The following is a 14,773-nucleotide window of genomic DNA, read 5'->3' as shown; positions in this document are numbered from 1 at the left end:
TGGGGGTGATGGGCTGTCCATGATTCGACTCAAACACTTCCAAATTCTGACCAATGATGCTTGCAGTCTTGTGGATTAGTTTGTTGATTCAGCTGCATCTCTGCACTGATGCTGCCCTTCAGCAGAGTAAACGGCTCTTGCTGCCACAGACTGGTAGAACATCTCCAACATCCTGCTGCACACATTAAAGGACCCAAGCTTCTTTAGAAAGTAGTTTCTCGTACACAGCATCACTGTTGGTCCTCAACAAAAAGCATATTTTTTTTACTTAGGACATTCATGTCAAGTAAAAAGATTACTTCTATAGCACATTTAAAAACCTCAGCTGAAAAAGTACATAAAAGTTACTAAATCAACATTGGATCAAGAAACATCCAAGATTAGCTGTTTCACAGGCCGCAGGAATGCAGCACCAAACCATCAAGACACGTAACAAGATTTAAAACTGGATCCTCAAAGCAGTAACATATTTAAAGGGATAAACGAGTCACAGCTGGAAGCTGATGTGAACGCCTGCTTAACGATCAGGCTGACAAAACTTTCAGGCTGCTGCAGACACCGCTTCTATTTCTGCTGTAATCTGATTACACTTCCTGTTAAATATGTTCAGTCACTAAATCATGTCAAATGACATTAGAGTATTTAAAAGTAGAATGGGAGGGAGAGCCTTCAGTTTTCAGGCCCCTCTTCTGTGGAACCAGCTTCCAGTTTGGATTCGGGAGACAGACACTATCTCTCTACTTTTAAGATTAGGCTTAAAACTTTCCTTTTTGCTAAAGCATATAGTTAGGGCTGGACCAGGTGACCCTGAATCCTCCCTTAGTTATGCTGCAATAGACGTAGGCTGCCGGGGGATTGCCATGAGGCATTGAGTTTTTCATTTTCAGTCACCTTTCTCACTCACTATGTATTAATAGACCTCTCTGCATTGAATCATATCTGTTATTAACCTCTGTCTCTCTTCCACAGCATGTCTTTTATCCTGTCTTCCTTCTCTCACCCCAACCGGTCACAGCAGATGGCCCCGCCCCTCCCTGAGCCTGGTTCTGCCGGAGGTTTCTTCCTGTTAAAAGGGAGTTTTTCCTTCCCACTGTCGCCAAAGTGCTTGCTCATAGGGGGTCATATGATTGTTGGGTTTTTCTCTGTATCTATGAAGCGCCTTGAGGCGACTTTTGTTGTGATCTGGCGTTATATAAATAAAATTGAATTGAATTGAAAAGGTTCAGTCTGAAAATAATCTGAATCCACTTTAGCGGGTCAACCAGAACCGAATCATAGGCTCCTGAACAGACCAGAGTCCACCTGCACAGCAAAATCAGGATCATGTATCAGTCTGGACCTCCCAGCTCATTCTGTCTAGATCAAAGAGATATGAGGCCACTAACACACCTGTCTGACCCCCAGTCAATGCATCAGTGTCCACAACCTTCAGAACAGTCAGGAAACAGTGTGATCACTCTTTAATAATCTGATGCTACTGATGCTGTTTAATAAAGTTTATTTTCTATTTGAAGTCCAGCTCTCAACTCCTCTGAGCCCCTCCCTCCACACGGCAGCGTTTTGTCCGTCACGTGCCAGGTGAGGCGCAAACACCACCTCCAACCTGCGGAGAGCACTGCTCTGGTCACCACGGACGACCGTTCCTTGGAGACGGCTCATCATCAGCCGAACCATCACCTGATTGGCCCACGCCAACCCAAGAGCAGGAGACACGGTGGACAGCGAAGGCCTGAGTAGGAGGAAATTTATGCTGAAGTGGTTCTGAGGTCAAAGGTCAAAATGTGATCAGCTCATAAAGAAGATATCTGATTTACCCCATACTGTTGTGTGATTGGCTGAAAACATCTGTTACCTGGAAAACAAACACCTGTCACTGATTAGTGGTCAGAGATAAGAGACTGAACTCTGGTGTGCTACCTGGATGGTGTTACCTGGTTGATGCAGAGCACAGGTGTGCTGAACTCCTGACTCAGGTGATGCAGCATGGAGGAGAAGGTGAGTAGCTGTCTGTTCCTCTCTAGCCAATCATCGGCCTGGAACTCGGTCCTGAACAGCGCTGCCACTGAGTCGACCACGATTAGTCGCACCAGACCGCGTGTCAGTAGGAGGCGGGCACGGCGTGTTAGGCACACCAGGAGGGAATCCTGAGGACAGAGCAAGAAGTTATGGGTTGTAACGGGGTCTGAACAGATGTCGCATGATCAGACTTACCAGATCCGCGGTATGCTCAATGTAAACGTGGTCGCTGAAGCGAAGACTGCTTACAAGGTCCGCAGGAACGTCAGAACGCAGACAGACTTGCTCGCCAATCAGCTGGTGCAGACGCTTAATGGGAAATGAGTCCTCAGTGCAGACATACAACGCACCTGGAACCAACAACGAACACACAAATAATGAATGTGACATATCAGAGGTTATTTATTAACTTACAAATCAGCAGGTCATTGAACAGGTAAAGTAAGTAAGTAAATTTTTATTTATATAGCACTTTTCTAGATAAAAGATTACAAAGTGCTTCACACAGAGATTAAGTATAAAACAAAAACAGACAAAAGTTAACAAAAATGCAAATTTAAAAATGTGTTTTTAGTTGTTATTAAAAAGAGACTACTGAGTCCACAGATCTTAAGCTCAGTAGGAGAGAGTTCCATGGTCTGGGAGCCACAGTGGTAAAAGCTCTGTCTCCCTTAGTTCTCAGCCTTGTATGCTGAATAACAAGTAGGGCTTGATCACATGACCTCAGGGACCTGCTAGGGACATAGGGCTTTAAAAGTTCAATGATGCAAGCTGGTGCTTGTCCATGAAGGTCAGAACCAGAATCTTAAAATGGACTCTGAATTTAATGGGGAGGCAGTGCAACTGTATTAGCAACGGTGTCACATGTGAGTACTTTGATGATCTGGCCGGAAGCCTTGCTGCAGCGTTTTGAACAATCATCAGATGCTCCAAGGAGTTTTTGCTTAGACATGTAAACAGTGAATTACAGTAGTCTAATCATGATGAAATGAATGCATGTATAACAACTCCAGTTCAGTGCGAGATACAATAGGGCTTAATTTAGCAATGTTTCTTAAGTGATAAAACCAAGACCAAACCAGAGATTTGACATGAGCATCCAAAGTGAGAGGTGGGTCAATTTTATTTATATAGCGCCAAATCACAACAACAGTCGCCTCAAGGCGATTTATATTGTAAACAATGTTCCCTCTAAGCTGCGCACGTGCGCAATTGCGCACTGTAGGCACGGTCTCTGCGCACAAAAATTCTAACCTGAATTGAAATTAAAATTAATACTTTGACAATTCTGTTTTGCAGTGTTAGTCAGTAAGTGACTGGCTGCTCCCATATGGGATTAGAACGATGCCATCTTATCCCATAGTCCAGCCAATAATGCGATTCACATTCGCACATACGCAGATAATCAACATCGTTGACAGGCTATGACAGCGTTCTTATATGCTGACACCGGTGTTTTAGCTAGCAAAGCGCCGTGGCTGATGTGGAGTGAAGCCACGTTAATGACAACGTGTACAACCATTGGAGATGTGAGCAGGACAGACGGAACAATTGACGGAAAAAGTGTGGACTTTATACTAGTTTTTAAATTGAGTTGATAGGCCACGTAAAACCATAATTATGATAAAAATATCTGCAATGTTTGGTTTTCTTCCTGAATACTATCGTTGTTTATATTTACTGCGGGAAGAAACGGTAAAAACGGCGTTTTATACGAAAAAAAGGCTCGAAAACACTCTCTGCCTGTGAGCAAAAACAAACCCTACCCCCCTCTCCCTTTCCTATTCGTCCAAAAAAGTACCATGTCAACCAATCAAAAAATGATATGGCAATGTGGCATTTAGTTGTTAAGAAACGGGGGGAAGTTTTAGGAGTGATGGCGGTGTTTTGAGATGTGAGAGATTTGAGACGTTTAGTGCAAATCCTGTGTAGTTAGTGTGTAGTGTAGTCAATAGTTTTGTTGTGTGTGTCAGAACAATGAGGCGACTGCTGAATGTTACAGGTGTTACAGGAGTGATACATCTCCTGTTGTCAGGCCTGCAGGTATCAGGCTGTTGTCAAAGGAGCTTGCAAAGAAAAGCGTCTGGACTTCTTTTAAGTTACTTGAAGACGTTTCACCTCTCATCCGAGAAGCTTCTTCAGTTCTAAGGTCAAATGGTGGAGAGTCCCAGATATAAACCTAGTGGGCGTAACCCCCCACAGAGGGACAAAAGGACCCCCTGATGATCCTCTAATCGCCTGAGCCAAGGTGTGAAACTGGGTGTGGGTCCCAATCAGCCAGAGTTTCGGGTGAGTTCATTGTGAAACCTGGCCCCACCTTATCATGCGAATTCCTGAGATCAGATGGCCCAGGATGTGAGTGGGCGTTAAGGCGTCTGGGAAGGGATCTCAAAACTGGATTATAGATGGCAGAGAGTTGGTGTCGTAAACCACCGCCTCTGTTCAAAGATGGTCGCTCACAGTGGACATAGATGGCTTCTTTCACTCGTCTTTCAAACCATCATTAAATGGGCGTTCTTAAAGTCAGCAAAGAGGCACAGAAAAGAAGACCAGACACCAGCGAGGGAGGATAAGAAAGACAGACGCAACAATGTTGTCATCCCCTATGTAGCCGGTGTATCAGAAAAACTCAGGAGAGTTTTCTCCAAGCATGACATCCCGGTGCATTTCAGACCCAGCAACACGCTCAGACAAAAACTGGTTCACCCGAAAGACAAAATGCCAAAACACAGACTTAACAATGTGGTGTATGCTGTATAGTGCAGCGAGGAATGCCCAGACCTCTACATTGGAGAGACCAAACAGCCACTTCACAAGCGCATGGCACAACACAGAAGAGCCACCTCCACAGGACAAGACTCAGCTGTCCATCTGCATCTTAAGGATAAAGGTCACTCTTTCGAGGATGCCAATGTTCACATTTTGGACAGAGAGGACAGATGGTTTGAAAGACGAGTGAAAGAAGCCATCTATGTCCACTGTGAGCGACCATCTTTGAACAGAGGCGGTGGTTTTACGACACCAACTCTCTGCCATTTATAATCCAGTTTTGAGATCCCTTCCCAGACGCCTTAACGCCCACTCACATCCTGGGCCATCTGATCTCAGGAGTTCGCATGATAAGGTGGGGCCAGGTTTCACAATGAACTCACCCGAAACTCTGGCTGATTGGGACCCACACCCAGTTTCACACCTTGGCTCAGGCGATTAGAGGATCATCAGGGGGTCCTTTTGTCCCTCTGTGGGGGGTTACGCCCACTAGGTTTATATCTGGGACTCTCCACCATTTGACCTTAGAACTGAAGAAGCTTCTCGGATGAGAGGTGAAACGTCTTCAAGCAACTTAAAGAAGTCCAGACGCTTTTCTTTGCAAGCTCCTTTGACTACGATGACCTGGATGACTGAGAACCTTCCCAGACGTATCAGGCTGTTGTTCTCCTTTATCTTATAGTGGACAGAAATTATTTTTTGGAGTGGCACAAATTATTTGTGTGGCATCAGATTTGATGCAGAACAGCTGATTGTTCTGTAAATAGTTTGAAATGTTAGTTTAAAAAACGCCTTGGCTGCATTAAAAAAAAAAATAGCTGCAAAAAATGTTGTTTGCATAACTCAGTTACTTTTTTGAAGACGTAACTATATAATTAATTGCCCAGCATTGGTCATTATGTACTATATTTTGCAGACAGAGTTACAGGACTCTCTCCCAGACCACAGACTCATAATAAGTCAAAGCTTTATATATTTAAAAAAAAAAAAAAAAAAAAAAAAAAAAAAAAAAGAAAGTTGTGTTTTCGAAATTGGACTTCAAGTTATTTTTTACTTCCAATAGTGTTAACATACTACACAGGTCAATGACTAGATTTTTTTTTTTTACATTTTCATTGTAAATGGGCTAAAGCAGTTAATTAAAAGTAGTCTAACATAAATGTAAACGCTGGCGTGACCACAGTGCACACGTGTGATGTCGCTCACAGTGGTCCAAGGGATCGCTCAGGGAGTTTGTGTGTTCGCTCAGACACGTGAAAAATTAGAGGGAACATTGATTGTAAGGTAGACCCTACAATAATACATACACAGAAAAAAACAGCAATAAAATGACCCCCTATGAGCAAGCACTTTGGCGACAGTGGGAAGGAAAAACTTCCTTTTAACAGGAAGAAACCTCCGGCAGAACCAGCCTCAGGAACGTGTGGCCATCTGCTGCGACCGGTTGGGGTGAGAGAAGGAAGACAGGATAAAAGGCATGCTGTAGAAGAGAGACAGAGATTAATAACAAGTATGATTCAATGCAGAGAGGTCTATTAACATATAGTGAGTGAAGAAGGTGACTGAAAATGAAAAACTCAATGCATCATGGGAGTCCCCCAGCAGCCTATGCCTATTGCAGCATAACTAAGGGAGGATTCAGGGTCACCTGGTCCAGCCCTAACATATAGTTAGCCAACAGGAATGTTTTAAGCCTAATCTTAAAAGTAGAGAAAGTGTCTGTCTCCCGAATCCAAACTGGAAGCTGGTTCCACAGAAGAGGGGCCTGAAAAATGAAGCCTTACCCACCCATTCTACTTTTAAATACTCTAGGAACAACAAGTAAGCCTGCAGTGCGAGAGCGAAGTGCTCTAATGGGGTGATGTGGTCCTATAAGGTCATTAAGATAAGACGGGACCTGATTATTTAAGACCTTGTATGTGAGGAGCAGGATTTTGAATTCAATTCTGGATTTAACAGGGAGCAAATGAAGGTTCCTGATAGCTGACTTCACAAATATCGAAAGGGGACCAAAAGCATTCATTATCTTAGGTACATGTCTGTCAGGAGCACATACAGTGGGGCAAAAAAGTATTTAGTCAGCCACCGATTGTGCAAGTTCCCCCACCTAAAATGATGACAGAGGTCAGTAATTTGCACCAGAGGTACACTTCAACTGTGAGAGACAGAATGTGAAAAAAAAAAAAATCCATGAATCCACATGGTAGGATTTGTAAAGAATTTATTCATAAATCAGGGTGGAAAATAAATATTTGGTCAATAACAAAAATACAACTCAATACTTTGTAACATAACCTTTGTTGGCAATAACAGAGGTCAAACATTTACTATAGGTCTTTACCAGGTTTTTACACACAGTAGCTGGTATTTTGGCCCATTCCTCCATGCAGATCTTCTCGAGAGCAGTGATGTTTTGGGGCTGTCGCCGAGCAACACGGACTTTCAACTCCCGCCACAGATTTTCTATGGGGTTGAGGTCTGGAGACTGGCTAGGCCACTCCAGGACTTTCAAATGCTTCTTACGGAGCCACTCCTTTGTTGCCCGGGCGGTGTGTTTTGGATCATTGTCATGTTGGAAGACCCAGCCTCGTTTCATCTTCAAAGTTCTCACTGATGGAAGGAGGTTTTGGCTCAAAATCTCACGATACATGGCCCCATTCATTCTGTCCTTAACACGGATCAGTCGTCCTGTCCCCTTGGCAGAAAAACAGCCCCATAGCATGATGTTTCCACCCCCATGCTTCACAGTAGGTATGGTGTTCTTGGGATGCAACTCAGTATTCTTCTTCCTCCAAACACGACGAGTTGAGTTTATACCAAAAAGTTCTACTTTGGTTTCATCTGACCACATGACATTCTCCCAATCCTCTGCTGTATCATCAATGTGCTCTCTGGCAAACTTCAGACGGGCCTGGACATGCACTGGCTTCAGCAGCGGAACACGTCTGGCACTGCAGGATTTGATTCCCTGCCGTTGTAGTGTGTTACTGATGGTGACCTTTATTACTTTGGTCCCAGCTCTCTGCAGGTCATTCACCAGGTCCCCCCGTGTGGTTCTGGGATCTTTGCTCACCGTTCTCATGATCATTTTGACCCCACGGGATGAGATCTTGCGTGGAGCCCCAGATCGAGGGAGATTATCAGTGGTCTTGTATATCTTCCATTTTCTGATGATTGCTCCCACAGTTGATTTTTTCACACCAAGCTGCTTGCCTATTGTAGATTCACTCTTCCCAGTCTGGTGCAGGTCTACAATACTTTTCCTGGTGTCCTTCGAAAGCTCTTTGGTCTTGGCCATGGCGGAGTTTGGAGTCTGACTGTTTGAGGCTGTGGACAGGTGTCTTTTATACAGATGATGAGTTCAAACAGGTGCCATTCATACAGGTAACGAGTGGGGGACAGAAAAGCTTCTTACAGAGGACGTTACAGGTCTGTGAGAGCCAGAGATTTTCCTTGTTTGAGGTGACCAAATACTTATTTTCCAACCTAATTTACGAATAAATTCTTTACAAATCCTACCATGTGAATTCATGGATTTTTTTTTCATTCTGTCTCTCACAGTTGAAGTGTACCTCTGGTGCAAATTACTGACCTCTGTCATCATTTTAAGTGGGGGAACTTGCACAATCGGTGGCTGACTAAATACTTTTTTGCCCCACTGTACGAGGAATTCAGATTCAAACATCTTGGGGCTTAAAAACAAAAAGTATAACTGGATGTCATTTGCATAGCAGTGGTAGCAAATGTCCTCAAAGGGGCTCAAAATATGCTGGAGAGGAAGTAGATGTATTAAAAACAATAAAGGCCCCAATACAGAATCTTGTGGCACACCGTAGGTGAGGGAAGTACTTAGAAACTGCCACAGAAAAGTATCATTCATACAGATATGAGGAGAACCACTTTAAGGCAGATCCATATACACCGACCCAATATAATTGGATAATTGGAGGTGAGCTTCCCTCCCTCCAAGACATCTACAGGAAGCGGTGCCTGAGGAAAGCGGGGAGGATCATCAAGGACTCCAGTCACCCCAGCCATAAACTGTTCAGACTGCTTCCATCAGACTGCTGAACACTTCATAGACACCTCAGCTTCACTACTGGAACTTTAACATTATGCACTCCATACTGTACAGTAACGCCACTGTTTTGCACATGTCTCACTCTGTATATTTTATTTTATATATTTTATTTATTGTTTACTCTATTTAATTTGTAAAATATGTACACACACACACACACACACACACACACACACACACACACACACACACACACGTAGAAAAATATTTAGTATACACATCCAGAAATGCATATACTATTATATATTGTACAGTGGGGCAAAAAAGTATTTAGTCAGCCACCGATTGTGCAAGTTCCCCCACTTAAAATGATGACAGAGGTCAGTAATTTGCACCAGAGGTACACTTCAACTGTGAGAGACAGAATGTGAAAAAAAAATCCATGAATTCACATGGTAGGATTTGTAAAGAATTTATTCGTAAATCAGGGTGGAAAATAAGTATTTGGTCACCTCAAACAAGGAAAATCTCTGGCCCTCACAGACCTGTAACGTCTTCTGTAAGACGCTTTTCTGTCCCCCACTCGTTACCTGTATGAATGGCACCTGTTTGAACTCATCATCTGTATAAAAGACACCTGTCCACAGCCTCAAACAGTCAGACTCCAAACTCCGCCATGGCCAAGACCAAAGAGCTTTCGAAGGACACCAGGAAAAGTATTGTAGACGTGCACCAGACTGGGAAGAGTGAATCTACAATAGGCAAGCAGCTTGGTGTGAAAAAAATCAACTGTGGGAGCAATCATCAGAAAATGGAAGACATACAAGACCACTGATAATCTCCCACGATCTGGGGCTCCACGCAAGATCTCATCCCGTGGGGTCAAAATGATCATGAGAACGGTGAGCAAAGATCCCAGAACCACACGGGGGGACCTGGCGAATGACCTGCAGAGAGCTGGGACCAAAGTAACAAAGGTCACCATCAGTAACACACTACAACGGCAGGGAATCAAATCCCGCAGTGCCAAACGTGTTCCGCTGCTGAAGCCAGTGCATGTCCAGGCCCGTCTGAAGTTTGCCAGAGAGCACATGGATGATACAGCAGAGGATTGGGAGAATGTCATGTGGTCAGATGAAACCAAAGTAGAACTTTTTGGTATAAACTCAACTCGTCGTGTTTGGAGGAAGAAGAATACTGAGTTGCATCCCAAGAACACCATACCTACTGTGAAGCATGGGGGTGGAAACATCATGCTATGGGGCTGTTTTTCTGCCAAGGGGACAGGACGACTGATCCGTGTTAAGGACAGAATGAATGGGGCCATGTATCGTGAGATTTTGAGCCAAAACCTCCTTCCATCAGTGAGAACTTTGAAGATGAAACGAGGCTGGGTCTTCCAACATGACAATGATCCAAAACACACCGCCCGGGCAACAAAGGAGTGGCTCCGTAAGAAGCATTTGAAAGTCCTGGAGTGGCCTAGCCAGTCTCCAGACCTCGACCCCATAGAAAATCGGTGGCGGGAGTTGAAAGTCCGTGTTGCTCGGCGACAGCCCCAAAACATCACTGCTCTCGAGAAGATCTGCATGGAGGAATGGGCCAAAATACCAGCTACTGTGTGTGCAAACCTGGTAAAGACCTATAGTAAACGTTTGACCTCTGTTATTGCCAACAAAGGTTATGTTACAAAGTATTGAGTTGTATTTTTGTTATTGACCAAATACTTATTTTCCACCCTGATTTACGAATAAATTCTTTACAAATCCTACCATGTGGATTCATGGATTTTTTTTTCACATTCTGTCTCTCACAGTTGAAGTGTACCTCTGGTGCAAATTACTGACCTCTGTCATCATTTTAGGTGGGGGAACTTGCACAATCGGTGGCTGACTAAATACTTTTTTGCCCCACTGTACATATATTTATTAGTTTCAGATGTAGCCATTCTTGTATTTTGCTTGTTTACATTATTGTATTTTGCACAACTCTGTTGCTTGTGAAGCTCGCACACAAGAATTTCACTCACATGTGCTGTACCAATGTACCTGCACATGTGATGTGACAATAAAAAGTGATTTGATTTGATTTGATATTTCAGCCTTTCAAGCAGAACGTGATGGTAAGCTGCATCAAAGGCCAACGTGAGGTCCAACATCAGCAGAACAGAACATTTTCCCGCATCGTTTTGCATCAAAATGTCACTGGAAACTCTAAGAAGGGCTGTTTCAGTAGAATGAGCTCTGCGTAAGCCAGACTGAAATTTGTCAAGAATATTGTGTTTATCCAAAACTGCTGTAAGCTGCTTAGCCACAACCTTTTCACTGAATGTATCACAAACCTACTGATTGGCAAAATCATGGTGCGTTCACTGACCTGCTCCCAGCCCTCCGTGCTCTGCTGGGTACTGCACCGAGAGGCTGAGCTGCAGGCCCACCTGAGTCTTGCCGGTGCCACTCTCTCCAGCCAGCTCAGTGATGCCCCCCACAGGCAAACCGCCCCTCAAAAGGCGGTCCAGAACTGGACAGCCGAGCCTGAGCTGGGCGCCAGACACGCCGTGCTGCAGCTGCTGTGCTGAACACATACACACACACACACTTGGTTAATGCATGATATCACATCACACAGTGTGTCCAGTAAGACTCTTCTCCTGACCTGTGATTGGAGGGTGCCTTCTGCAGACGGCAGCGGCAGCAGTGATCAGCTGCTGGACATCAGAGTTGGACAAACCGGTGAGTCTCTGCAGGTCTGGAGCAGAAGCACAAACCACATCCTTCACAGACTTTAGCTGAACTGCAGCAGGAGAAGCACAAGTGGTTACCGTGGAAACAATGGAAACAACCACAAAAAAAGGAAGTCCAAGCAATTCATCACATCTCTGAATCTTTGGTGTTCACTGTCTAATCTGTAATAATTTGAATGGATTCTTAAAAAGAGCCAGCTGTCTCAGCTAATTACAGGCCAACCTCTAACCTTCCTTTCATCTTAAACATTCTTGAAAGAGTAGTTGTCAAACAGCTAACAGATCATCTGCAGAGGAATAGCTTATTTGAAGAGTTTCAGTCAGGTTTCAGAGTTCATCACAGCACAGAAACAGCTTTAGTGAAGGTTACAAATGATCTTCTTATGGCCTCTGACAGTGGACTCATCTCTTTGCTTGTCCTGCTAGACCTCAATGCAGTGTTCGATACTGTCGACCATGATATCCTATTAGAACAATTAGAGGATGCTGTAGGTATTATGTAGGACTGCTTTCTTCCATTTGCACAATATCTCTAAAATTAGAGCTACCCTGTCTCAGAGTGATGCTGAAAAACTAGCTTATGCATTTATTACTTCTAGGCTGGTTCATTATTATGAAGATGTAGCAAAAACTCCCCGAAAATACCTTCAGTTATTTCAAAATGCTGTAGCAAGAGTACTGACAGGGACTAGAGAGAGAGAGATTAGTCTACACAGTTATAATATTTGGAATAACAAGGATATCCTATATAAAGAAAACTTTTTTCTTAGTTTAGGAACAACATTATTTTAGTCAACCAATTATTCGATTCAAATTGTATGCTTTTCTCATATGACGAATTTTGTCTACATTTCAATTTAAGATAAGATAAGATAAGATAGAACTTTATTAATCCCTCGGGTGGGTTCCTCTGGGAAATTCGATTTCCAAAAAAGCACAGCACCGACAGAAGTTACAGAGTTACAGAATATTATATATATATATATATATATATATATATATATATATATATATATATATATATATATATATATATATATATATATATATATATATATATAGATGGCCCCAACTGACCGAGTGCTCAGTGAATACCTCAGGCAGCAGAAACCCAAGAAAGAGGAGGGAGACGAGGAACCATCATGGAAGGACAGGCCCCTGCACGGTATGTACCACCGGCAGATAGAGGAGGTGGCTGATATCCAGAAATCCTACCAGTGGCTGGACAAAGCTGGACTGAAAGACAGCACAGAGGCACTAATCATGGCAGCACAAGAACAAGCTCTGAGCACAAGATCCATAGAGGCTGGGGTCTATCACACCAGGCAAGACCCCAGGTGCAGGCTGTGTAAAGATGCCCCAGAGACAATCCAGCACATAACAGCAGGGTGCAAGATGCTAGCAGGCAAGGCATACATGGAACGCCATAACCAAGTGGCCGGCATAGTGTACAGGAACATCTGTGCCGAGTATAACCTGGAAGTCCCGAGGTCAAAATGGGAGATGCCCCCAAGGGTGGTGGAGAATGACCGAGCTAAGATCCTGTGGGACTTCCAGATACAGACGGACAAAATGGTGGTGGCTAACCAACCGGACATAGTGGTGGTAGACAAACAGAAGAAGACGGCCGTAGTGATCGATGTAGCGGTTCCGAATGACAGCAATATCAGGAAGAAGGAACACGAGAAGCTGGAGAAATACCAAGGGCTCAGAGAAGAGCTCGAGAGGATGTGGAGGGTGAAGGTGACGGTGGTCCCCGTGGTAATCGGAGCACTAGGTGCGGTGACTCCCAAGCTAGGCGAGTGGCTCCAGCAGATCCCAGGAACAACATCGGAGATCTCTGTCCAGAAGAGCGCAGTCCTGGGAACAGCTAAGATACTGCGCAGGACCCTCAAGCTCCCAGGCCTCTGGTAGAGGACCCGAGCTTGAAGGATAAACCGCCCGCAGGGGCGTGCTGGGTGTTTATATATATATATATATATATATATATATATATATATATATATATACATACACACACACACACACACACACACATATATATAAATACAGAGACAATATAAATAAAATATACGAAGGGGATAAATAGAATAAATAGGAATAAAAAATAAAAATACAAGTGAATTGCACATTTCAAGTATTGAGGTCTATTACTTGGAAAGGCTGCCGTCACTCCAGCGCCATCTTTACTAAAAGATATTTAGCAATAAATCATGACAATTATATTAAAGCATTTGGGTCTATACCTTCAGGGGTTTGTATGCTTTATAAGAATAAACACTAATATCCCTTCATACCACAGGCCACTGGCATCTCCAATACAAACTGTTGTTGGTAAGACTTCTGGCAGAGATTATGTGTTTTTATCTCAGAACATGTATTTAAAGGATTTGCACTGTTCTGAAACTACGTATTATTTGGGCTCCACAAAAACTAAAGACAATTCAACATTGATAACAGGTATATGATTAACTTGTTAATCTTAAAGGTTAAATTTCATATTCACAAATCCAAATGTTTAGGGAGACATCCCTCCTTTTATGTATACTCCTATGAGCTTTTATAATATCTAAATTCAATTAAGAATTCTACTAACCCCAAAGGCTATGGTTGTATGTGAAAAAATAAAGATCCTCCAATCTTTACTCTTTGGCTTAATCAGTTAAACTTCTCCCCTTAGCGTACCGGTATGCGTATTGTAGGTTCTGAAAAATGGTCGTTTGTTTGTTTGTGGTTTACAATTTCTTTAAGTACAACACCTTCAATGTAATACTGTTTTAATTCTACTTTGTACTGACCTTTAAATAAAGGTTTAAAAAGAGAGAGAAAAAACTATAGAGAGAGACCATATTTCTCCTATATTGGCTTCCCCTCAGTGGCTCCCTGTTAAATCCAGAATAGTTGGAATAACTGCAGATTAATAACATCAGATGAGCTCGGTGCTGTTACCTCTCCTCAGGGCAGCGCTGACCCGCGGGTGGAGCAGTAGTTGGTCGCAGTTCATCCCGCTGACCTCCGTCCATCCGACTGTGTGTTTGTTTACATCAAAAGCGCCACTGCATCGAAAATAACCCGCCGAACGAGAAACGTCATCAGGCGGCGCCGGGTGGTACCGTTCAACACAGTCTGGGGGGAGGAGCGGGGTTATTTCTGGGTCAAAAGAAGTCGGTTTGTTTCATTGAGTCGAATCCAGATGATATAACATATTGGTGACGTGATAACAG

General features: G+C 43.4%; 1 protein-coding gene across 2 annotated transcripts; it reads right to left on the bottom strand.

The window, feature by feature from the left end:
* Window positions 1-1,404: 1,404 nt before the first annotated feature.
* Window positions 1,405-14,599, bottom strand: xrcc3 (X-ray repair complementing 3). 2 transcript variants are annotated; one of them, XM_085372907.1, is made up of 7 exons: window positions 14,499-14,599; window positions 11,462-11,599; window positions 11,183-11,380; window positions 2,212-2,366; window positions 1,932-2,144; window positions 1,815-1,852; window positions 1,405-1,729 (listed from the first exon to the last, which is right to left on the bottom strand). In XM_085372907.1, exons 1-7 carry the CDS (start codon window positions 14,551-14,553, stop codon window positions 1,498-1,500), a joined length of 1,029 nt encoding a protein of 342 aa, XP_085229033.1. In that variant the 5' UTR covers window positions 14,554-14,599; the 3' UTR covers window positions 1,405-1,497. The 2 variants fall into 2 exon arrangements, with proteins under 2 accessions (XP_085229033.1, XP_085229034.1); XM_085372908.1 differs by having other exon boundaries at window positions 11,462-11,554.
* Window positions 14,600-14,773: the final 174 nt, after the last annotated feature.

Source organism: Diplotaxodon limnothrissa, linkage group LG15 (assembly GCF_057381915.1).
Source record: "Diplotaxodon limnothrissa isolate DT_005_m linkage group LG15, D_limnothrissa_male_GT1.1, whole genome shotgun sequence".
Classification (NCBI taxonomy): Eukaryota; Metazoa; Chordata; class Actinopteri; order Cichliformes; family Cichlidae; genus Diplotaxodon; species Diplotaxodon limnothrissa.
This window is presented reverse-complemented; position numbering and strand designations above follow the sequence as displayed.